Source organism: Lemur catta, chromosome 7, assembly GCF_020740605.2.
Source record: "Lemur catta isolate mLemCat1 chromosome 7, mLemCat1.pri, whole genome shotgun sequence".
NCBI classification, from domain to species: domain Eukaryota; kingdom Metazoa; phylum Chordata; class Mammalia; order Primates; family Lemuridae; genus Lemur; species Lemur catta.
The window spans coordinates 57,512,036-57,536,758 of NC_059134.1; the positions used below are offsets into that span (position 1 = coordinate 57,512,036).

The 24,723-nt window shown below is 54.9% G+C and overlaps 1 protein-coding gene across 4 annotated transcripts in view; it reads right to left on the reverse strand.

The window, feature by feature from the left end:
* The window catches only part of SLCO2B1 (solute carrier organic anion transporter family member 2B1), a 51,734-nt gene extending 30,772 nt beyond the window's left edge, over positions 1–20,962 (reverse strand). Inside the window, exons 1-5 of one of the 4 annotated variants that reach the window (XM_045555465.1) lie at positions 20,681–20,962; positions 6,550–6,667; positions 5,263–5,400; positions 3,634–3,796; positions 78–311 (exon numbers count right to left, since the gene is read on the reverse strand). In XM_045555465.1, the coding sequence (XP_045411421.1) occupies positions 78–311; positions 3,634–3,796; positions 5,263–5,400; positions 6,550–6,657 (643 nt within the window). In that variant the 5' untranslated portion in view covers positions 6,658–6,667; positions 20,681–20,962. Of the gene's footprint in view, positions 1–77; positions 312–3,633; positions 3,797–5,262; positions 5,401–6,549; positions 6,668–6,953; positions 8,087–13,086; positions 13,186–14,677; positions 14,799–20,680 lie in introns of those variants that run through there. The other 3 variants (XM_045555463.1, XM_045555466.1, XM_045555464.1) reach the window with 3 other exon arrangements.
* Positions 20,963–24,723: the final 3,761 nt, after the last annotated feature.

Here is a 24,723-nt window from a genome sequence, read left to right on the forward strand (position 1 = left end):
CCCCAGCCTGGGCCTCTCTTCCTCCTACCTGAGCCTGGCCTGACCCTCAGAGGCCAAGGGGTGGGACCAGTCCTCACCAAGGTAGAGGGGCGAGTTGCTGCTGTGGGCAAAGTCGTCGATGTAGGAGATGCCGAAGGGCTGGATGGGCACAGTACCCACGCCGAGCAGGGTCTGCGCCAAGAACAGTATCCCCACCACAGTCAGGTGCCGGGCCTCCGTGTAGCTCGAGCAGCTGCCGTTGGAGAGGGCTGGGGCTGGGGCTGAGGTCGGGGGCAGGCACAGGGAAGCCTTGGAGTCCTGTGGCATATCCTCTGAGAAATGGTGATTAAAAAAATAGGAGGACAATAGCTAAGACTTAAATAGCACTGACTGATGGAAGGTACTGTTCTAAATACTGTGCACATAAATCATTTCATCTCTACAGGAAACTTCAGGGATGCGTGCTCTCATTACCCCATTTCACAGATGAAGAAACTGAGGCTCAGACAGCAACGCAAGGGGGTCGACCCAGGGCTGGAACCCAGGTGGTCTGGCTTCAGAGTCCACGCTCTTAGACTGCCCTATGCTACCTTTCTGAGCCGAGGCATTTGAAAGCACCACGGCAACGGTGGCTCTGGGGTGGGGTAGGGCAGTCAACCGAGGTAAAGTTTGAACTGGGGCCAGAAGAACAAACAAGATTTCCCAGAGAGGGAGGGAAGGGTGTTCCAGGGAGAGGTCACGCTACAGGCCAAACCCAGGGCCTTGAAAGGCAGCACGCTGGTGGAGTGAGAAGCTCAGGATGGCGAGATCACAGAGTGGGAGGGCGTGGCCCGGCTGCAGGCGGGGTCTGGCAGGGGAGGGAAGCTGGGGGTGGACCGTGGAGGGCTGTGGGGCCCTTGGCATTCACCTTGGGGCGGGTTCAGTGTCAGCTTGGGACACAGATGCAGAGTACAGAAAAGAATTTTTTTTTTTTTTTTTTTTTTGTTTGAGACAGAGTCTCACTTTGTTGCCCTGGCTAGAGTGAGTGCCGTGGCGTCAGCCTAGCTCACAGCAACCTCAAACTCCTGGGCTCAAGTGATCCTCCTGCCTCAGCCTCCTGAGTAGCTGGGCTACACCATGCCCGGCTAATTTTTTCTGTATATATTTTAGTTGGCCAGATAATTTCTTTCTATTTTTAGTAGAGACAGGGTCTCGCTCTTGCTCGGGTTGGTCTCAAATTCCTGACCTCGAGCCTCGGCCTCCCAGAGTGCTAGGATTACAGGCGTGAGCCACCGTGCCCGGCCAAGAATTTCTTAGTTTAGTACCAGACATTTGTTCCGTGTAGCTCACCAATATTTCGTGAGCAAACTAGAGGAGACCCTTACACTATTATTATCCCAAATGTGTGTGTAGCGGTGGCCTTCTCCCTGTGGCCCTCCATTTATAGAGCAGGGACTCTGAGCCGTGGCAGCCGGGCCCGCAGAGCCGCTCCACCGACTGCCAAGAGCCCTGTGAACCCAGGTTGAGAACCTGGACTTAGGCCTTCAGGCAAGGCTGCCTGGGCCTCACAGTATGACTGTGACAGGGACCCTTAGCCCCGCTCTACGCCTCGCCTTCTTCATCTCGAAAATGAAACTCCTAGAAGTTCTCCAGAGATCAGGAGTTCAGGGGCAGAGTAATTCCATAGTTAAGAGCAGGGGCCCCAGGGCAGGGCTATGTCGGGGTGTCATAGTTCTGCGGCTGGTGGGCCTTGGGGAAGCTCCTGCCCTCTCTGAGCCTCAGGGGTTGTGAACACGAAGAGTGGCGAGTGTGCCCTGCACAGTGCCTACTAGACGTTAGATATGATCGTGTCTGACTTTTCCATCCCACTGTCCTCAGGGCCTTGCAGGGGCCTGGCACGGAATAGAGCTTTGTAAATATCGGATGCAGAATGAGTGAATGAAACACCCTGGAGTGGCAGAGCAGGACGGGAGCTTGGAGACCCCCGGGTCTCACCCACTCTCTGGGCCAATGTGAAGACTGAGGCTCAGCCAGGAGAAGGGCTTTGCTCAGGGTCTCAAGGAGCCTATGGCAGAGGGTGTCGTATGGCAGTGAGGATGAAGGCAAACGTGTGTGACCCTGCACAGAAAAAGCTCTGTTAAAGTGAAAATTCTGGAAAGAAATGGGAGGCAGTATTGCTTTTGGCCTTGCAAGCAGTCCTCTTGACAAGTCTCCACTCAGGCCTAGACAAGCGCCGCACATTCTTCATGAGTGCTCTGCGCTCCCCTTCTCCGCCGCTGCACCCGTGCCCTGGCCCACCACCTGCAACGCCCGCCTTCTCTCTGAGCTGCCTCTCACCTGCCACCCACTCCAGCTCCCTCCAGCTGCCAGTGTCCTTCCTCTGCTCAGGGCTCTATGGCTCCCTCTGCCATGTCCTACCGGCTGGGCTCTAGACCTCTTAATGTGCTCACTCCAATCCCGCAGGCCACTGGGTCGTGTCTGCTTCGTCTTTCCACACCCTGGTCCTGCACAGAGTGGGGCTCCCGGGGTGTGAGCTGGGCGGAGAGAGGAAGGATGCTCTCTGACAGGCTCTTCCCCCCCAGGAAGCCTTTCCTGACACCAGGCTGGGGTGTGGGCTCCTCCCACCCCTGTGCTTCCCTCACACAATTGACACATTGTGGGGTTTGTTTGTCTCGGTCTCCTCTCCCAGACTGGGAGCTCCCTGGAGACCAGGACCGAGTCCCCCTGAGAGGGTCAGGCACAAAGTAAGCAGCATTAAGAGTTTGTGGGGTGGACCATTGGCTGGATGGATAGGTAAATGGATGAGTGGATGTATGGATGGAGGGGTGATGGATGGGTGGATGGGTAGGTGGGTGGATGGATGGATGGATAGAGGTGTGAATGGATAGATGCATGGATGGATAGGTGGGTGGAGGGGTAGATGGGTAGATGAGTAGATGAGTGAATGGATAGATGCATAGATGGGTAGGTGGGTGGATGGATGGATGGATGCATAGAGGTGTGAATGGATAGATGCATGGATGGATAGGTGGGTGGAGGGGCAGACGGGTGGATGAGTGGCTGGATGGGTGGATAGATCAATGAGAGGATGGATGGATGGGTGATAGGAGAGGGAAGAAATAGAGTGAACGCTCAGGCTGCTTGGGTCATTCTCTAAGGGATGGGCATCCATCTGTCAAGTAGGCCCTCAACAAAATCCCACTGGGCTAAACAGGGCTTCACTATGCTTGTCCAAAACTCTTTCATTTTTTTATTTGTTCATTCACTCATACATTCTTCCATCAATGTCTTGGCTTTTTGTGAGGATGAAATGCATGAATACACATAAAGTGCTTAGAGCAGTGTCTGATGCACAGTAAGCAGCATATAACACTGTTATTATCACTCTGCCTGCATTTCCTGAGGAACTACTACATGCTGGGCCCTAAATGGCTGTGTTGTAAATTCACTCCCACCTCAAAAAGCAAAAAACCCAGTGACATACAAGCGTGTCCTCACCAAGAGAGGCCCTGCCCTGAGCCACATCCTACCCCACACCTCAGGTCCACCAGGGAGGGCTAGAAGGTGACCTGGGATGCTGGGGCCCGCCCTGCCCGACAGAGCCCTGTGCGTGTGCCCCGGTGCACAGCGATGCGGCTGCTCACAGCCTCTGCTGCCCGGCCCTCCTGCTCTTACCAGGGCTGGTGTGGTCGTAGCGGTACGGCTCCGAGATGAAGTGTGGGACAGTCATGAGCAGGCCCGCCAGGGCCACAAGGACAGCCCCACAACCGATCATTCGGGGCCGGTGGACCCGGCTGCCAAAGTAGCTCACAAACACAATCAAAGCTGTGTTTCCCACCTGCAAAGGGACAAGGTGACGCATTAAAGGGGAGCAGAGCCCAGGGCTGGTGGCCTGTACCATCCCTGTCTCCATTGCCAACCTCACTGTTCCCATCTGTATAATGGACTGAATAAGAATCCCCTGAGTCCCTCTTATAAATACCGATTCTGGGTCCCCCTGGGAAGGGCTCCACTGTCCCATTAGGGGAGAAAACTGAGGACAGAGTGGAGAAGGGACTTGAGAGCTTGCACGGCAGGGGCAGCATCTGCCGTCAGAAGCCGGGCGAGCATCTGCTCTGTGGCTTCCTGCTCATCCGGGTGCGAGTGAGCCTCAGACTCCTCGCTGGGGGTGGGGGCAGTGTCAGCAGAGGGGTGGGTGGGGACTGACCCTGGGAAGGACAAACACTCTCCATTTGACAGATGAGACAGAAAGCCCAGAGACCCGGAGTGACATGCCCAAGTCCCAGAGCAAGGCAAGGACTTTCCCTCCCCACGTCTGAGACCTGAGGTGCCGTGCGGAGGAACATCTGGGGATGCTACGCAGCTGGCAGGCCTTGGGTTGGGAGGAGTGTGACACATTACCCAAGGGCAGAGAATTTCACAAGAGTCTGCGGCAGGCAGGGGAGAAAGAGACAGCTTCCTGCTCCCTGGGTGAAAACATCTGGCGAGGGAGGGGCTGGGCACAGCTGGACTCTGATCTCCAAATCCACCCAAAGCAGCTCATCCGCTCTTCTGCTTGGCTGTGGGCCCCAGAAGCCTGCGGATCCCTGGGCAGTTCTGAGGACAGACACTTCGTGGTGTCCCTCCCTCCGCCATCCCCAAGCTCTGAAGTTTCTGTCCTTGATGTAATTTAAGCCTCTCTCACTACTGTTTGTTTGATTTGAGACAGAGTCTTGCTCTGTTGCTCTGGCTAGAGTGCAGTGGTGTCGTCATAGTTCACAGCAACCTCAAACTCCTGGGCTCAAGCAATCCTCCTGCCTCAGCCTCCCTAGTAGCTGGGACTACAGGCATGCACCACGATGCCCAGCTAATTTTTCTACTTTTTGTAGAGACAGGGTCTTGCTCTTGCTCAGGCTGGTCTCAAACTGGCCTCAAGTGATCCTCCTACCTCGGCCTCCCAGAGTGCTAGGATTACAGGCATGAGCCACTGTGCCCAGCTGATTATTGAAGTGACTTTCTCTGATTCCCCCCTGGGACAGGCAATAGCTAGGTGCCTGAAAAGGCAAAGGAACAAAAAGCAGAGTGGGTGGATGTGGGGACCCTGGTCAGCTCTGAAAATCCCACAACCTAAGTGCAGTGCTCCACGGGGAGGATCGCCTGGTCTTAGAAGACAGCTGCAAATGTTCTGAGCTCTCAGGCCAGGGGCTGTCATGGGGGTTGCCCAAGGGCCCCGGGAGGGGAAGGGTTTATGGCAGGATAGTGAGGGGGGGGTTGGCAGGAGGTGAGGGTGCGGGTCTTCCTCAGCGTCCACCCTGTGGCTGGTACCTCGTTGAAGGCGGCCAGCAGCCCCGAGGTCTGGCTGGAGAGGCCAAAGCGCTTCTCCACCGTGGAGATGGAGCTCTTGAGGTAGCCGGAGATCATGAGCTGCGCCAGCTGCAGCAGGCTGTGGCACAGGAGGAAGAGCTGCGGGGAGCCGCGGCGGGCAGAGGCGCAGGGACACAGTGGGGAGACAGAGACGGAGTTGGGGGAAGAGAGGGAGCAAGGAATAGAAGTGGGGACACAGAGCCAGAGGAGACCCACACGGGGGTGGGGGGGCAGGGGAGGGGTGGGGGAGTGACAGGAGTAGAGAGACAGAGAGAGAAACAAAGACAAAGAAAGAGAGAGAGAAGGAGAGAGAGTATGTTATTGGAGTAGCCCACAGCTTCTGACACAGGCCTAAAAACTAGAAAAGCTGTCCCCGGTACACCCCAGGGGCCTGGGGGCTACCAGAGAGCCACATGACAGTCTTCATGGAGCCAGGAGTGGTGGGAGCCCCCTTAGGCCCCCAGAGCCCTCCCTGGGCTGGACTGGCCCTTCCTCCCTGTTCCCCACACTGTCCCTTTCTCCAGGAAGCTATCCCAGATCCAGCCAGGTCCTTCTCCAGCCCACCCCCGCCCAGCCGTCGTCGCCCCTCGGGCTGCCCTGGGGGACCACCTGCACACACCAGGTCCCCAGGTGGCCCAGCCCCACCCGCCCCAAACATCCAGCCTGCCTGTAGTCTTCCTCCGGAAAGACTGGCAGAATTCCTAAGAAAAACTTGCTCCAAAGAATTAAAAATAGAGGATTTACGGCACAGCTTAATACGTGCACTCTGTTCCTCATCTGTACAATGAGGACAGTGGCCCTACCTGCCAGGGTTATTTTGAGAACTGAGTCAGATCATGCGTGAATGGCACCTGGCACAGGGCCTGGCACCCAGTAGGTGCCAGTGGGTGTTGGATGTTTAGGGCTGCCCTTGGGAGAGTCAGGACCCCCACTATTCATACAGGTTCAGGACCTGGGGCACTTTATTTCTCTAGGGAAGCGGGAAGCAAGGGGACTCACCCCCACTGCCCCCAGAGCAGCCCCTCTCCTCTCTGGAAGGAGGGAACACGCACTGGGCACCTTCCACGTGCCTGAAACCTGGCCGGGTGCTTTCACAGATCATCCTTTTGATCCTCACAGCCACCCATTCTACAGATGAGGAAACTAAGGCTCAGAGAGGGGCTTGGTTGTTGTTACACAGCCAGTATGTGGCAGAGCCTGCTCTGCTAGGCTCAGAGGCCCCTGCCCCTGACGGGCCCCAAGAGGTACCTTGATGTTGTGGAACACACTTGGCCGAGAGTCCTGAGAGTCTGGGCTGGCTTTGCCTCCAGGTGTGTCTTCTGTGCCCATCGTGGCCTTGGTTTCCTTGTCTGGCATCTGCGCTGGCCTTGAGGGACAGACAGCCAGGTGATAAGAGTGGGGATGGAATCCCAGAGGATGGCCCTGACCCAGGGAGCCTAGACCTCAGAACCAAGGTGTTCCAGGAGAAGGGACCTTCGTGGCTGGGCAGGATCTGAGAATCAAAACACCTTCAGCTGTGCTGATCCCTAGGTCACAGCGTGGAAGGGACCTTCCGAAGAGGGTGTGTGTTCTGTGTACCCATGCCGACAGGGTCGCTGCTGCATAAACCTCCCTCCCCAGGGAGAAGCTGCCCACCTTGCCAGACAACAAACCTGCGAGCAGTGGCCCCAGCGGTAGGGACGAGCCGTGCAGTCCCTCAGCCCGCCTTAGGCCTGTGGTCTTGGGGCCCGAGCCTGGGCCTGGGTGTGCCTGGCTCAGGTAGGGTCAGAGGTCCGGCGCCAGGTGCAGGGGCAAGGCTCAGGCCATAGCCAGGGCAGAGGCTTCTCCTGGGTGTATTTTGGAACAGATACCAACTCCCACACATGATGCCACCCTGTATGTCATCACAGAGCTAACCAACCCCAAATCATACCATCAAACCACGTTGCTGGTTGGGCAGAAAGGGCCCTCAGAGCTCGTCCCATGTAACGCCCTCCTGGACAAACAGAGGCACGGGGTGGGGCTGGGGGCAATGACTGCAGAGGCAGAGCTGTCTTGGACCCTTGGCCCCCACCATGTACGTGGCCTCTCTTCTCACGGTAACTGTGGTGATCGTGCCAGCATCCCTCTCCCTGCGGTTAGAGGAAGCTGAGCTCTTTCAGAGGCAGCTCCCAGGGTCTCCTGAGCTCAACCCTGGGGGACCCCACCCCCCCACTTGGATGGGAACCACCTGCCCCTCCTGGCAGCCCAGGCCTCCTCGGCCTTCCGCCCCGCTGGGGCCCCACTTCCTGCCGGAAGCCTTCTCCATTGTCTCACGTCCCCCTCACCACCCCTAGGAGTTTCCCCTCACTCAGCACGCTCCTTCTGGAGCCTGAAAACTGACCTAAAAACACCTGTGACCCAGGGGACTCTCTTACTCCGTGTCTAGGCCCAGAAGGCAAAGCTGGGGAGGGGGCCACGGAGGGCTGAACTGCCCCGAGTGAAGGTTTTGTGGTCCTCATACAAGGCACCTGGGAACCTGAGGATTTTTAAAAATTGATATAATCCACATGCCATACAATCTGCCATTTGAAAGTGCACCATCCGAAGGTTTTTAGTGTATTCACAAAGCTGTACGACCATCACCACTACCCAATGCCAGACATTTTCCTCCCTCCCCCCATCCCCTGGCAAACACTAATCTGCTTTCTGTCTCCATAGACTTGCCTAGCCTGCACACTTCGTATACATGAAATCATATATGTGATCTTTTGTGACTGACTTCTTTCTTTCTTTCTTTTTTTTTTTTTTTTTTTGAGACAGTGTGTCGCTGTGTTGCCCTGGCTAGAGTGAGTGCTGTGGCGTCAGCCTAGCTCACAGCAACCTCAAACTCCTGGGCTTAAGCGATCCTACTGCCTCAGCCTCCCGAGTAGCTGGCACTACAGGCATGCGCCACCATGCCCGGCTAATTTTTTCTCTATATATTTTTTAGTTGGCCAGATAATTTCTTTCTATTTTTAGTAGAGACGGGGGTCTCGCTCTTGCTTAGGCTGGTCTTGAACTCCTGACCTCGAGCAATTCACCCGCCACAGCCTCCCAGAGTGCTAGGATTACAGGCGTGAGCCACCGCGCCTGGCCCTGACTTCTTTCAATTAGCACAATGGTTTCAAGGTCCATCCATGTTGTAGCATGTATTAGTACTTCATTTTTTTTTTTTTATGAATGAATAATATTCCATTGCATGGATACGTCACATTGAGTTCATGGACTCATCAGTTGGTGGACATTTGGGTTGTTTCAGGTATCATGAACATTCACGTACAAATTTTACGTAGACACATTTTCAGTTCTCTTGGGTGTATACTTAAGAACGAGATTGCTGGATCATATGGTAATTGCACATTTAAATCTTTGAGGAACTGCCAAACTGTTTTCCACAGTGGCTGCACCATGTTACAGTCCCACCAGCAGTGTGTGATCATCCCAATTCTCTAGATCTTTGCTAATACTTGTTGCTGTCTGTCTTTTCATTTACAGCCATCCTAGCAGTGTGAAGTGGTATCTCAGTGCGGTTTTGATTTGCATTTCCCTAATGGCTGATGATGTTGAGCATCTTTTCATGTGTTTATTGGCCATTTGTGTATCTTTCTCTGGAGAAATATTTATGCAAATAGCTTGAGGAATTTGACTGAGGAAATGGAAGCCCGGGTAGCTGGGGAGGAGTCCCATTTAGGGGACTCAGAGGAAACAAAGAAATATTGAAACAAAACTGCCTCCTGAGAGGGAGGAGAGGAGGGGTTGGCCTGAGGAAGGGGCGTGGTGGGGGGAGACTGGTGGGGTGACTTTGAAGGCAAAGAGGAAGTAAGGCAGTTGAAAGCACAGGCGCCCAGCGGAGATGCAGGGGACCATTTCTGAGCCACAGACCTCTCGGCGGCACAGGCCAGTCATCTGCTGTGGTCTAGGCTCTGGGCTACTCGCTTTCCACGCATCGGCTCATGAACCCTCTGCACGGCTCTGTACCAATCCATGTTTCTGATAAGGACACTGGGCTCAGAGCAGCTAGCTCTGCTGGCTAACATTGGTCCAGCCCAGGTGTTTGTTAAATTCAACATCACTCCACACTCCTTGTACAGGTTTGAGGACTAAACTCTAATCTTTTCTTTTGCCCAAAAAGTTCCTTTCTGAGGGGGCCTGGTGAGTCATGCCTACAAATGATAAAATCTCACTAAACAGGTTTTGTTAACCCAATATAATGTGGTTTACTTCCCAACCTGGTTCCGGCATAGCATCACGTGAAAGATGATGGTCTTTTAGACAAAGCCTAACTCTTACATCCAATTGTCAACTAAAGAATCTCTAAACCCACCTATGACTTGTAAGCTCCTGCTTTTTGGCCCAAACCAATGTATGCATTCCATGTATTGATTTATGATTCTACCTGTAATTTTTGTCTCCCTGAAACATATAAAACCAAACTGTAACCCAACCTTAGCAAGTCCACTTGCTCAAGGCTACTTAGGCATGGCTCCGGGCCATGGTCCTCAAATTTGGCTCAGAATAAACCTCTTTAAATTATTTTACAGAGTTTGGCTTCTTTTGTGTTGACAGGGGAAGAAGTGTAATGCTCTTCTCTGTCTTGGCCCACCCAAACCTAACCAGCCCACTTCATAGGCAGCAGAGCCAGCCCACCCAAAGGGCCAGCCTAACCAGGGTCGGAGCTGAGTGTCAAAGGGCAGAAGTCACTGACTTGGTGCCCCAGCTCTGAAGGAAACCCAGGGAATGGATGGGAAAGGGTCAGAAGGTCAGTGGGCCAGCTCAGAACATGGGGCCCCCAGCTATAGGCCAGATCCTGGACCCTCAGCTTGGCTTCCTGGGTACACCAGTGGCATCTTCCTTGTGCCCCAAACTGTCTACCCCAAAGATCCAGCCCCCTACCCTCTCACCTGCCCACTCCCAGAGCCTGGTCACCTGCCTCAGGTGAGCTCCTACTCCAGCCTCACCTCTGGCTCACCCTGAATCTTCAGTCTCAACCTCTTCTGCCAGGGCCAAAGTCTTCCTGGGATAATTTATCCCTTAGAGATATGGCAGTTTCTGGAGGGCAGAGTCCACAGCCTGCACCTCTCGCTGGTGGAGGGAAGCTCTGGCTGTGGCTGTCTGCCCTGAGGGCAGCAGCAGTCGCGCTGGCGGTCAGTCGGCCACTGAATGGGGCCAGTCAGGCAGGCTGTCTGTCCACTCAGAGCCCTTCCTGTGGGCTGGGGCCCCGGGGCTGGCAGGAAACCATCGACTCCCTGACTGAGGACAGAACTACCCTTGGAAGGAGGGTCCTGAGTCCAGAGCTGTGTGTCCTCCTCACGTGGAAGGGCACTGAGGCCCTTCCCTGTTCTGTGAAGCCTTTATCCCGGAGGAGGGGACAGCTGTGGGAGTGAACTTGGGCTGGGCTGGCTGTGGCCTGTGGGAAGGAGGGGAGGGGCAGAGAGCCAGGTCTGTTAAAAAAACCCAGTGCCCTTCTCTCCTAGGTGGCAGCTGGGTTTGGGGGCCCCAGGTAAGCCGGTGGTTTCAAGGGCTGGGAGCCCACAGCCCCAGAGCTGGCAGGCAGGGGGTCTGTGTGCCTGCCTGTCAGTTACCTGGCTGGTCATTCACACTGGCACACATGTCCATCTGCTCGAAAGCCAGCCAGTCAGTGGTCTGCTGTCTTCCAGGAGACCTGTCTGTTCAGGCTGTCTGTCAGTCTGCTACCTGCCCTGTGGCTCCTCAGAAAGACATTTATACAATTGCCCCAAATGTCTGTCTGCCAGAAACCTTGTTTACCAGGTATCTGGTCAGTGAGACACGCCTTCTGCAGGCTGCCCTTGGGCAGCAATCAGCATTCTTAATGCCAACTGCATCTGGGTGACGAGGGGCAGAGTTTCAGAGACCAGCCTGACAGCAGGGAGCACCTTTCTCTGCTTGTTCTTTGCTAGAAGGGCTCAAGCTTCTGCCTCCTTGAGCCACGTCCTAGCTGCAAGGAGCAAGTCTCGGGGAAATGTGCGGCTTAGTATAGGCTTTACATCCTCAGACCTGGGTTGGAATCCTAGCTCTGCCACAAGCCCACTGCGTGTGCCTGGACACATCCCTTGATCTTTCTGAGCCTCGGTTTCCCCACTTCTAAGGTGAAGGTAACAGTATATACTGATGAGGTTCAGGACATGCTACACCAAGATATGGCACCTTGACATTCAAGAAAATAGCAGAGGCCAGGTGCGGTGGCTCACACCTGTAATCCTAGCACTCTGGGAGGCCGAAGAGGGAGGATTGTTTGAGCTCAGGAGTTCAAGACCAGCCTGAGCAAGAGGGAGACCCTGTCTCTACTAAAAATAGAAAGAAATTATCTGGATAACTAAAAATATCTATAGAAAAAAATTAGCCGGGCATGGTGGCCCATGCCTGTAGTCCCAGCTACTCAGGAGGCTGAGGCAGGAGGATCGCTTGAGCCCAGGAGTTTGAGGTTGCTGTGAGCTAGGCTGATGCCATGGCACTCTAGCCCATGCAACAGAGCAAGACTCTGTCTCACAAAAAAGAAAACAGCAGAAGCATGTCATAAAACCTAGAAAGGCTACTCTTCGAACTTCTCCCACCCTTCTCTCTTGAAGCAGGTCATAAGATGCTCATTTGAGAGTTATTCTCTCTATAGTGGAGAAAAGGAACATCCTTGGCTATGAAGACACAAGGACGTGGAGAAGAATCTGGACAAACAAGCCTTGCTGGATCATACCCCCTTTGTCTGATCCTACTTCTCCACAACTACATACTTCTCATCAAACTTAGCAGAAAAGTACACAGGTTTTTCTGACTTTAGGGGGGTCTTCATTTCTGAAGGCTGCTATGGCATGGAAAACTTATACTAAATTAATTTGCATGCTTTTCTCCTGTTAATCTGTCTTTTGTTATAGGGGACTCAGCCATGAACCTAGCAGTGGGTGAAGAAAGAAATCTCTTCTCCCCTACACTATCCCCAGGATGTGAGGTCTCTAGGGCAGCAGGCCCAGGGTTTGGCACACAGTAGGCCCCCGCCAAGGGCCATCACTCTCCCCTTTGCTGATAAATCTTCAAGCACCTACCAGCCAACGTGGCCCAACTGGACCCCTCCCCTTCCCTGCACACCTGGTCCTCCTCCAAGCATACCCTTCCATTCTGATGTCACCGGCCATCCATCTGGGTCACCTCTCTCTCATCCAAGCCCCAGCCAACCACAGAACTTGAGGAACTGGACCCCTTCTCTTCAGGCATACTCAATGACCCAGGTTTGAAGCCCCCTGCTGCAAGGCAGGGAGTGTAATCCCTCCTTCCCTGTGCAGAAAGCGTCTACCGAGAACCAAAACCACCTACGCCCACATTCAGCCTGGGCTAAAAAACCCAGAACCACAACCACACCTTATGTGGTCCACATTCACCTGACTTTGCTACTTCACTGTCTTCAGTACCATTTTTTTCCCTCCTCCCAGGCTGTCCGCCCCCAAGTAAATGGTTTGATTGTTCATTACAGGAACTTCTGAAAGACCAATCAACTCTTCAAGGGAAATAAAGTGTTGGCCCTCAGATTCTTTGACTCCCTCCTGGCAACTTCCTCACCTTGCTGCTTCTACCAATCCTGAACTGTTGAATTGAAATTTTCACCCAATCCTAATCAAGTCTCCCCCTACCCACCTCCTCCTACTCTGTGCTGAAGGGCTTTAAAATAAACTTTTAATTCTTCAGAAACTCTGACTTTACCTCCCTCTCTGAGACACTGCCAAAACTCTGAGCAGCAGTGTTATCCCTTGTCCTGGAGAGTAATGACCTTTGCCTTACCGGCAGGCTGTGGTGGTCGTATCTGGGAAGCCAGCATTGACACAGCGCACAGCAGGTGCTCGGTGAATACTGCATGTTCCCCTGCCAGGCAGCCATCCTCTGTCAGCTGCCTGTCCGCCTGCCACAAACACCTGCCTGCTTCCAGACTTGCTTCGTGCCAGCAGCAAACGTTGCCACATCTAGAACCAGAGGATGGGACTAAAGTTCAATAGCAATGGGCTGGGGGAGGGGGACGGAAGTCAACCAAGGCCCTGGCTGGAAACAGAGCTCTCAGGCCCACCTTCATCCCCCACGGAAGTGGCCAGCCCTGAACAGCAGGATGGAGGAGTTTGTCCTGGGTGTCTTCTTCTCGGGGGGAAGCAGGGGCTTGATCTAGACCAAACACCACCATGAGCAGGGCTGGGCTCAGCACCCTTCCCCCCAGCAACACTCTGGGGCACTGCTGATTCCCTGATGCAGGAACAAACAGAGGCTCCTAGGGAAATGTCTTTTCTAGGGTCCTCTGCTGTTAAGTGGCAAAGCCAAGGCCGAGAGCCAGATCTGTCTGACTCCAGCACTCCCAACAGCAACCGCAAGATGGCGGCTGCAATGATGGCAGAGACAGGCCCTGTGTAGGCACGTCTTATTCTGGCCTGACTTCCCTCCTGTGACTTGTCAAAGGTGGCCATTTGGGGACAGTCTGTCATTGTACCAGTCCATCCTTTAGCTAGTGTTGGGGCTCAGAATCCAATTCCTCGAAGTCTCAAGGTTCCTCTGCCCTCCCCACCACTGTCTCTCCCTCAGCACAGGACGAAGTTGAAGTTCCTTTACCTGCTTAAGATCCAGACCTATCAAGGAGAACACGTGTTTTTTCTTCTCCTCCCTGTAAGACCAAGGATGTAACCACATCTGCACAGCCCCTTGCACAAGATAACGTACAATTTGATCTCAGTTCTGCGACCCATTCGTTCTCCCCGGTAACCCTCTCAACAGAATTCTCCTTCTCTTTCGTCCCACGACCTGTTTTGCCAGGATGGCAATAAGCTTCTGAACTCCATTAGGGGTGGGTAATCACTCTGTGATTTTCCCTGTGTACATGTTAATAAAATTTGCATGCCTTTTCTCCAATTAATCTGCCTTTTGTGAGTTGATTTTTCAGCAAAGCTTCCGAGGACGAAGGGGAAGTTTGCCTTGGCCCTACCCTAGTCAGTCAGTTCCCTGGTTGGTCAACGTCCTCTTCCAGTGGCCTGAGTGAGCACTGCGGGCAAGGGCTGGCCGAGAGACAGTGGAGGGGAAGATGCGCAGCCCCCCGTCCAGGGGACCTGAGTGTGAGGAGGGTCCAGGACGCACAACCGAGGCCGGATCTGGACCTTCAGGAGAGACAGGGCAGCAGGTGCTGAGAAACGCTCCCACCCGGAGGGTGACTACAGGCCGGCCAGCTGGAGGAGGACGGCTGGGACCAAGGAAGGGAAGGCATGACACTTTCTCTCCAGAGTGTGCCAGCCTGTCCCTCAGCAGAGAGTGAGACCTGGGACCACTCAGACCCCGTGTGCCCTTGCGTCAGCAGTCAGACCCCGCCCAGCCTCTGTAAAACAGGGGTAACGAGCCTTACCTCTCAAGCCTGGGCGAGGGTCAGCCTGGATAATGAATCCCCTTTGTCAACTCCAAGGTGCTTTACAAGTGCCAGCTTTGTCAGCTTTTGCCCCAAACTCACCGGGAAGTCTATTTCTACCTCTGGCCACCAGCCTCAAAATAATCATTCTCTTTCCTGTGGGAGACTCCGCCCAGCACTACTCTCTGACCAACTCCTGGCCCTGGCCCGGAAGCAGCACAGACCCCTGTGGTGTCCCTCCCCTGTCCGGCCCTGGCCCTGTCTCCACCCTGCCCTCCCCCATCCTCGCCAGCTGCATTCCAAGACTTCTTTGTTTTTTCTGAATAATTTTCCTGTGCTAGAGAAGGAGAGACCTCTCCTCCCCACCCTCCCCCACACGTCGCCAGGGCCATCAAAGGGCCCTGTGGGGCGGAATGCAAGGCAGAGGCTACAACTGGGAGACCTGGCCCCAGGCCCCCTGTGCACGATTCGGGAGGGCTGTGCACCGCCAGGTGGAGGGCGCCTTCCGGAGTTGTCCTGACTGAGGGCACATCTGGCCCTTAGACCTGTTTTGGGAGCTTGCACAATGCCAACTTGCTTGAGTGCTTTTAAGTCAGAAGCCAGCATTTAAAAATCAGGAAATTTTACGTAAAACTCAAGATTTTTTTTTTTTTTTTTTTTTTTTTTTCTTGAAAGATCAGCAGAACTGGCACCACCGAGCCCACATTCCCATATGGGCAGGCTTTGTCCCAGGCCAGGGAGGAGGTCAGATTTGGCCTTCTGGGAAGCCCACCACGACTGGAGGGGAGGGTGGAGAAGCCAGGCTGCAGGCAGGGGCCGGGAAGAAGGAGGAGTGGGGTCCAGGGGAATGAGTGGTTACGGGCCTGGCCAGGTAGTGGCAGTGGGGATGGAGAGTCATGAGCAGGCACTGCCCCCATGGTAGGGAGGAGGGTCCCCAGGGCCTGGCAGAAAATAAGGGGTGGGGATGCAGGAGGCTGAGGAGTCCCTGGAGGTGCAGGGGAGGAGAGGAGCAGCTTTCCTTCTGGGTGCATTATCATTTTATTAATTTATTTAATTTAATTTTTTTTTAAGAGATAGGGTCTCTCTCTCTGTCATCAGGCTGGAGTGCAATGGCGTGATCATAGCTCACTGCAGCCTCAAACTCCTGGGCTCAAGTGATCCGCCTGCCTCAGCCTCCTGAGTGACTGGGAATACAGGTGTTAGCCACCACACCCAGCCAATTTTTAATCTTTTGCAGAGACAGAGTCTCACTATGTTGACCACGCTATTCTTGAACTCCTGGCCTAGAGCGATCCTCCCGCCTCGGTCTCCCAAAATGCTGGGATTACAAGGTATGAGCCACTGTGCCCAGCCATGAGTATACTATTATTAAAACCGGGATCGCAGGGCGGTATGAATTCAACATTGAAGTGGTGAGTCCAGGGTGGCAGAGAGGCACCCAGGCAGTGACATCTAGAAGGCCGTGGGCTCCAGGACAGAGGAAATGGGCCGGAGACAGAGCTGTGGGAGTTTGGGAGGCACGTGTGGACAGGAGGTAACAGAAGCCACAAGTGGCCAGACTTGCCCAGGGAGAGTGAGAAGTCCCCGCCATGTGCCCCAGTGGAAGAGAGCCGCGCAAAATGAGGTGTTCCAGGCGCCAAGTTGTGTGTGAAGGGGTGTCACTGGCAAAGCCACCAGCCTCCAGCACTAACATGCCCACTGCCTGAGCCTGGGATGAGAAGCATTCCCAGCAGCAGTTATTGGGCAATCTATCCCTCAAGATGACGGCAGACACCTCTCGGCAGAGGTGCTGGGACGGGAGGCCACCAGCCTCAGTGCAGCTAACCCCTGCCTTGAGCCCTTCCCACCCTCTGTGTTTGCCTGGGTTCCCTTGGCCTGCTGTCCCCCTGCCGAGTTCCTACAGCTCAGGACAACCATCTTTCCCTCCAGAACCCCCACGCCCCACCCAGGCCGATTTCCTCAGCGCTTCCCTGGGCTGCAGCAGAGCTGGTCACTCTCTTGCATTATTTGTATTTCTCTCTAATCAGCCTCATTAGATAGTAAATTCCCCCAGGGCAGTGATCGTCCAGTCCTCCCGTCCTGACGGAACATGTCAGGTCCCTGCTGAAACCCTCTGGGTCAGTAGACTTTGGATTCAAATATTTGTTTTGCCACATTGAGCTGTGTGACCTTGGGCAGCTTCTTTAGCCTCACTAAGGCTCAGTTTCCTTCTCTGTAAGTAAGAGAATAGTGCCTCACAGTGTTTTGGGTACGATTAGAGGAAAACACTCTCTGCTTGGTACCTGGTGGGCCTCAACAACAGTTAGCCCCACCCCCACCGCCTGCCCCTGGCCCCATCTGCAAACAACGAGTATAGACTCCTCAGCCTCAAGGGGGTCAAGGCTACTGGGAGCTGCTCTTCTGCCTCTTCTGCCCATCCCGGTGAACTTTACTCTCTGGCTTCTACAGATTCTTGCCATTCCCGAAATTCATCACGTTCTTTTCCACCTCTAAGCCTTTGCACAGGCAGTACTCTCAGCCTGGAGTGTCCCTACCCCGCAGCAAAACTGAATGAGGAAGAAGAGAAGACTGGAGCATGGGGCTGTGGGCGGGGGCTGCCATGGTGGGCCTGGGTGGGATGGGGGCAGCGTGGGGGCCCTGAGTGCTTCAGTTCCCAGTTTGGCGTGGCCCTGCATTCTGGAGGGGAAAGAGTCAAAGGCAGCAAAGGGAGAGGGAGGAGGCGTGTCTCCAGTCTTTGAGCTTGGCTGTCATTTTGGGGAAATTCTTCCTGGCAGGACCCTTGGGTGGTCTGTTGCGAGCACAATAGCATGTTTGAGGTCCAGCTGTTGTGGGCCTTCCAGCTGTTGCTTCTTGAGGGAGATCGGGCAGGGTCAGGGAGAGGGCCAGGCAGTTTCTGGTGGTTTCCAAGCTGGGTCAGGGACCCCATGCTGGGACTTTCTGTTCCTGGTTCTAGCCCTGGCTACCCCTTCTAGACCCATGATGACCTTAAAAATAGTGACTGCGGCCTGGGTGGGAGGGTGAGCCCTGAGCCTATGGGGGACCCAGGCCAGTCTCCTTAGGCCTAAAAGCAGGAGCCCGAGGCCCAGGGATAGACAGCTATTGGCCCAGGCCACGCCGACTTCTCGACCATGTCGTCCCAGATCATCTCTCTTGGGGCTTACATTGGCCCCTTAGGGGGCCTGTATTATCCCATCTCACTCCATGTCATGAATCTCCAGTCCTCCAAACACAAGTAATCCTAATAATTGTCTTAAAGCTGTTTGGGCACCAGAGACCCAGGGGTTTACAGAGGGCTCGGGGCAGGCTCCTTACAGATGCAGCCCCTCGGGCCTGTGTTCACCAGGCACAGGCTGGGCACACTGGAGCCTTCAGTACAGACTCGTCAGGACAGAGGCCAAGGGAAGGCCAGAAAGGGCCCTGCTCCAGTGCGGTGCTGGAGTTTGAGCCTGGGCTCTGCCACTGACTAGCTGCACGGTCTTGGGCAGGTAACTGGACTCTTCCTAGCCTTAATTTCTTCATTTACAAAATGCACATTGTAGTACTTTGTACTCATAAGAGTGCTGCATGCATGAGTAGCATTATTACGGGTTATCTGCTCCTGGGACACAGATTCTCTGGGCCACTGAAGCATAGCCACTGCCCTCCTCAGATACCTTCTATACCTCCCAGTTGCCTCCAGACAAAGTCCATAGGCCTAACCTGGCATATGAGACCCTTGAGATTGGGCCCCATCAGCTTCTTTGGTTTAGTTTCCCAAGATATTTCCCAGTGACCCCCCTACTCTAACTGTACTGGCAACTCACTGGCCCCACAGACACGCCAGGTACGATCACTTCTCCAGGCATTTGTGATGCTATCTCCTCCAGAATGCTCATCCTGGGCGGGGTATGTGGAAGGGAAGAGAAAGCCCAGAGGCGATGACACAGGGAGGAAAGAGCTCTGGCACCCGGCAGGCCTGGGTTCTGGCCCCCACTCTGCTGTTTACTTGCTAGGTGACCTCGGGCTAGTTACTTGCCCTCTCTGAGCATCTGTTTCCTCACCTACTAAAACAGGTGAGTGTGTTTCACTGGGTTCTCATAAAGCCAGTGATGCAGAGCTGGGATTTGAACCTAGGGCCCCTGATTCTTTCCCTTGCCCCACCTATGTGCCCTGGAATGTCTCACATTTGGACACAGAAGGGCTGGAGACAGCAACAGCAACAACACCGGAAACAAGGAAGGATGAACCTCGAACAGAGGGTCAAACAGCATATGGGAACTGGCGGGAGAGGTTACCTCCAGCTGGCGGAATAGGGAAGGCTTCCTGGAGGAGTCAGCATTTGGAGGAGCCGGGAAATGGCAAATTTCACCAGAATGGGATGTGGGCAGGCCCTTCCTGAGCAAAGGGGCAGCGGTGGGAAAGCGGGGTCTCTGAATCACGCTGTGCGAATGGCCTGTCCCTGCACAGACAGGGACGCTCCACCTGCTGCCTCAGGGTATGTGGAGGGTTGGCGGAGGGGCTCTGCCAGAGCCAGATCTGACCCTCACTCCTCTCTGCTGTCTGCCCCTGGCTGGGACAGCTGTCCCCTGTCCCTTGGTGAGCTGGGCCCACGATTCTTCCAGACTCCCGGCTCCATATTCTGCCCCCCAGTGTTCCCGCGTCCCTCAAAGTGCTGCATGAGCCTGGCCACAGCCTAGGCAAGGCTAGAGTGGCTTCTGGTGGCCCAGGGGGCAGATGCTGGGGTCAGTTTCCTGCTGCATGCGTGGGAGGTTGGGGGAATAGTAGAGAATATTCTAGAGCTAGACCCTTTATGGCCCAGAAAAACAGTCATGGGAGGTAGTGGGGCTGGGGTAAGGTGCAGTACATCCGAAGTTTCTAGTCGCTCCCCACACCCACAGGATCCCCAGCCCTCCCATCCAACACCGAGCCAAGGCCGATTGGGAATTTGGTTTGTCAATGGCCCTTTCCCGCCACCCCACCCCACACCAACCCACCCAAATCTGACCTCATTCTCATCTGTCCTGTGAGGCACCCTGAGAGGAAGCCTCCACCCCAGCCTTCCGGCCATACCACAGTCCCCAGGCTGTGGCTGTGTCCTCCTGGAGTCCCCGCAGCTGCACGTCAGCCAGTCTGTCTCGGCAGCCTGTGAAGCCCTCACTGCCGGGCTCCTGGGTGCAAGTCCAGCCTTGCCCGAGTGGGTGTGAGGCTCACACAGCCAGGGAGGACAGACAGGTGGGAGGGGGCCAGAGGTGACAGCTGCAGGGCATCCAGCCCAGTCCTCCCTGCCTAAAGACCTTTTGTTTCTTCCAACTCGCTGCCTGCCTAGGAAATGCTTAGCCTGGTGCTCCTTCCAGAAACACTGCCCTCGCCACATGGTGCTTCCTTGTTACGTTACAACCTGGGCTTCAAGGCTTCCTCCCCACCCACAGCCGGCCCACAGCCGGCCCACCAGGTCTCTGTGGTCTCTCTGAATCCCCTTCTCCTGTGTGGCTCCTCCTGACGCTGGCTGCACCCCGTCTGCTCCTCTCCGCGTCTGTCCCTCTGATTCTCGCTCTCACTCTCCCTGTCTCCTGCTTCTTTGTCACTCCAGGGCTGCTCCCCTCCCTTTCTCTGCATTCTCCTGCTGACACCTGTTGAAATTTGTCTTTGTCCACATCCCCATCCTTCTGTCTCCATCTGTATCTGAGGCCATCTCTGCACTCATCTTTGTCTCTCTCAGAGAGGGAGAACAGGGCTCAGTGAGGGTTGGGGGCTTGTCTTTCTGTTGTCCTCTTGGGCTGTGTCCTTCGGCTCAGCTCCCGGGCTCCAGCTGAGTAAACAGCGTCCCTTCCCACCCCTCGGATCATTCACTCATTCATTCAATACACCTTCCCCCGGCTGCAGCCACGTGCCTGGCTCTGTGCAGAGAGCCAGGAGCCCCCACCCCGGCACACCCACTTTGGCTCCACGGCCACACCCTTCTCCCTGGGAACAGCGCCCCCAGGTTCCCTCCAGATGCTCCTTCCTTACTTCAATCAGACTTACCTATCCTGGGTCCCAGGCCTGCTGGGCTGCAGGGAGTCCCAGCCCCTAATTCAGTCTCAGGCCTGCAGTGTAGCAGGGCAGAGGGAGCAGGCCCTCTCAGGCCTCCTGGGAGCAGCAGCCGGTCAGCCACAGCAGGGATGCGCACAGGCGCTAACCCCGGGCACTGGGTGGATGCTTCTTGGGCCACCCTGGACAGCAGCCCCGTCCAGGCATGGGCTAGGAAGTCCTGCTCGAAGTCAGCCCCATTCTCCAAGTGCCTGTCTCCCTGGTCACTTGCCACTTCTGTCTCTCCGCCCTGGCTCCAGAGTTGTGTAGGAGGCTGAGTTTGTTTAGGTCCAGCCTCCCTGCTGGGAGGAAGCTGCGCCCTGCCCCGCCTCCCTATAGCCAGACTCTGCCTGTTCCCTTCTCAGCATTTCCCGTGGCTATTTTCTCCTGCTCTGTTAGCAGTGGAGAGGTGGGGGACACAGGGGATGTGGATGGGCCTCCCCAAGCCCTAGGGTCATTCAGCCATGATCCCTCAATCTGCTCACTCTATTCCCGTTTTCAGTCTGAGCCCCTTCTCCTGCCAAGCCCTTGTCCCCCTCACTCACAGAACATCTGTCACCCTCGATGAGCCCCATAGAGAGCCCTTGTTCCCCCACTGAACTGTTGTCCTCCTTCACTGAACCCCTGTCCCCTCAAGCCCTTGTCCCCTCTCAGCAAATCCCCACTTCCTCTCTGAGCTCCAAGGATTCGGAGCAAGGAGGGGCTCTGTCCGCTGGAGTCACAGTGGCCAGCCCGCCTTGGGGAGCTCCTGGCAGAAGGTCTGGCAGTTACAGCCGTCTGGGTGCAGGGAGGGGGGCAGAAGGGCGAACCTGAAATCCCCAGATTTTCCGACTGAGGACTGAGTATGGAGGCCCTGGAGCCAGACAGACCTAGGTCCCATCGCAGCTGTCATCAACTGGTCAAGCGACCTTAGGCAAGTCCCTGCACCTCCCAGAGTGTCAATTCCCTCTTCTATAAAGAGCGGACAGGACTCTTCCCTTGCAGAGCTGCTGTGAAAGTTCAGTGAGCAAGAAAGAAGCCAAGCCTGGAGGCCTCAAGCTCAGAGAAGGGAGCGGCAGAGGCGGGGCTCGGAAAGGGCAGAAAGAGAAAACAAGCCCGTTTGCCTTTCCCAGGTTGCACGGTACTGTCACATGCAAGGTCCCACTGGGCCCTCCCATGGGCCCTGGAGGCCAGGCGTTTACGCTCCCATTTTACTGATGCGGCACTGCGTCTCTGTGACTAGCTGGAGATCACCCAGCTGGTGGGTGGCGGGGCCTTGCCTTGAACTCTGATGCTAGAACCAAGCTTTTTCCTCCACCCAAGCTGCCTTCTCTGAGGAAGTTCTCTGGGTTTCCCCAACTCCAAGATGCAGAAGTGAACCTGACTCCATCCCAGGAATAAGGTCTTTGCATGGAATGGGGATGTGGGTTTGGAGTCTAACTTTCGAGGTGCAATAATAGAGAAGCGTACATCAGCCCCACTGGCTCCTCCTTGCTATGTAAGGGTACTAGTGGGAAGTCTGAAATAATTACAGATCTCCTGAGCACTTAGGAGGCACCCAGTGGGTACTCACTGCATGAAGGACTGAGTCTTTGAGAAACCAGAGGTGTGAACACATTACCCTGCACTGGGAAAAGTCAATTGTTGGCTTGGGTGGATAGAAAGACCAGACCTTGATCCCCCTTGAGAAAACACAATTGGGTCTATCTCTCCAAATCCTTCAGACAGAAGTCAGCACTGCTGAGTCCTCAAAGTGAGTGGCAGGGGGGCAACCTTCCAGACACCAAATTGCAGGTACACGGTAGAGACAGGGAAGGTCCCTTTAGGCTTTCTGGAAGCTTTGTTATCCCCATCTTGGCCCCAGAGGCTAAAGAAGCTGTATACATGGAATGGTCTGGGTATATAGGGAGACCAGCTTGGCTGGCCAAGTCTGTCTCACTGATGTTTGATGAGATGACAGCCATCTAGGTGAAGGGAGGAAGGGAGGCAGAAGGGCCAACCTGAAATCCCCAGAGATTTCCAGACTGAGGACTGAGGATGGAGGTCTCAAAGCCAGACAGACCTGGGTCCCACAGGGCAAGGTATATACAGTACCCTCCAGCATGAGCAGTTTTCACTTATTACCTCAACCTCCCCAGGCTGACAAAGCCCGGTCCAGAAGTATCCTGGAGCTCAGAGCTGTGGAACAGGAGCAAGGGTGAGGTACCCAGGAGCCTCTGGGACTTAGGCTAACAGGCGTTCAGACTGGCTCCAGGGCTAATCCTGCAGGGAGGTCCCACTGTGGGTGGCCCAGGAGTGAGACCTGACCACACTAGTTTGTACCTCAGCTTTGCCACTTGCCAACATGCGGTATTTGCCACGCACCACGCATTTTACAAAGCACCGTGCTATGTGTGGATCCCAACACCATCTGCGGATGCCCACGGTGTGCAAAACTTGATGCCTTTTTTAGAGTCCTGTGCTGTTGGCAAAACCTGGCGCAGTCTGCAACACTCTGCAGGGCACCGTGCTGTTCGCAGAGCCACGTCTCATGCTAAGCCTGATGCCGTTTCTAAAACTGCTGGCTGTTTGCAGAACCCATGTCCTTCCCCTCTTAGGGAAGTGTCTTTTTGTAAACCAAGCAAAATAGGAGATGCCTCATTTTATAGAACTATCTGCTTTTAGGTCCCAGAAAAGAGTGCTGAGCTCCAGACTACAGACCTCGATTCTCGGCCCAGCTTTGTGGAAACCCTGCTGTGGGACTTTGGGCAAATCCTTTGTCCTCTCTGGGTCTCGGTCTTCCCGTTGGTTCAGTGGAGATCATGACATGAAACCACACACCTTCAGGACTGTCCTGAGGATCACCACGAGATTGCCCAGAAGATGGGGCAGGGGGTGGGGAGGGTGAGAAGGGGAAGAGTGACCAGAGGCTTCTTCCTAAAAAAGGCTCCAAACTGCCACCTCAGCACCTTTGCTCCCACTTCCCTTCTGGATATCTATAAATGAGCCCTTGCTGGGAGACAAGCTTCAGTCACAGTGGTGGCCCTCCCCACCCCCAGATGCAGCCTTGGGGCCAGACCCCCTGCTGTGCGGACACCCCCCCCCCATGCTTAGCTCATTGACTCTGCCCAAGGAAAGCAACGTCATATTTACTCATGAGGCCATCGCCACTCAGAGAGGCTGATGTGACTTGCCATGGGCTGGGGGGTCGAGTAGAAGGACGAATACTTTCCAAGGGCAAGGATAGACCAATGGTACTTTATGATGATCCACTTCCACTTAATTAAAAGTAATTAGTAAAGTATTAACTAGATATATTTATGGGAAACATGTTTTCTAATTCTCACTCGATCATGAAATATAATTCTTTTAGAGAAGGAATGTGAAGCTCATTTAATTCAACCCCTCCTTTTCGCAGATGGGGAGACTGAGGCCTGGATAGTGTGGTGACCGTGGGGGAGTCACTGTCTCTCCCTGGGCCTCAGTTTCCCTGGCTGGCTGATGAGAAACAGGCCCCATCCTGCCAAGCCTTCAAGGCTTCCTGTGTCTTTGTTGGCACAACTCTTCCATCAGGACACAGCTCATCTCCTCCCCGCGGGAGAAGCGCAGGTCTGCAGGCCAGGTGTGTGCGGTGGGTTTCCAGGTTGGGCAGCCCCACCCACCTTGGCTCAACACAGCCACCGGCCTGCCCAGCCTGGACAGCCCCTACTGTGCCCCCTGTGGCAGCCACACCCCACCTGGAGGTCCCTCCCCTCCTCCAATGGCTCCTTTGGGAAGCTGCCTTCCCCACCCCCCAGGCTCTTTTGCCTGCAGCTGGCTTCTCCTGGGTCCAGCTGCCTCCACCTCCCACCAGCACCCCACCCCCAGCCTGAAGAGGATATGCACCTTGCTGGAAACTCCGCATCCCGCCCTGGAAGAGGCAGCCTGTGCCCCAGAAAGAGTGAGCTTGGGCATCAGAAGGAAGCTCTCTGAGGCTGTTTCCTCACCTGTAAAATAGGGATGACGAGGAACCTCCATGGAGGACTGCAGTAAACCCCATC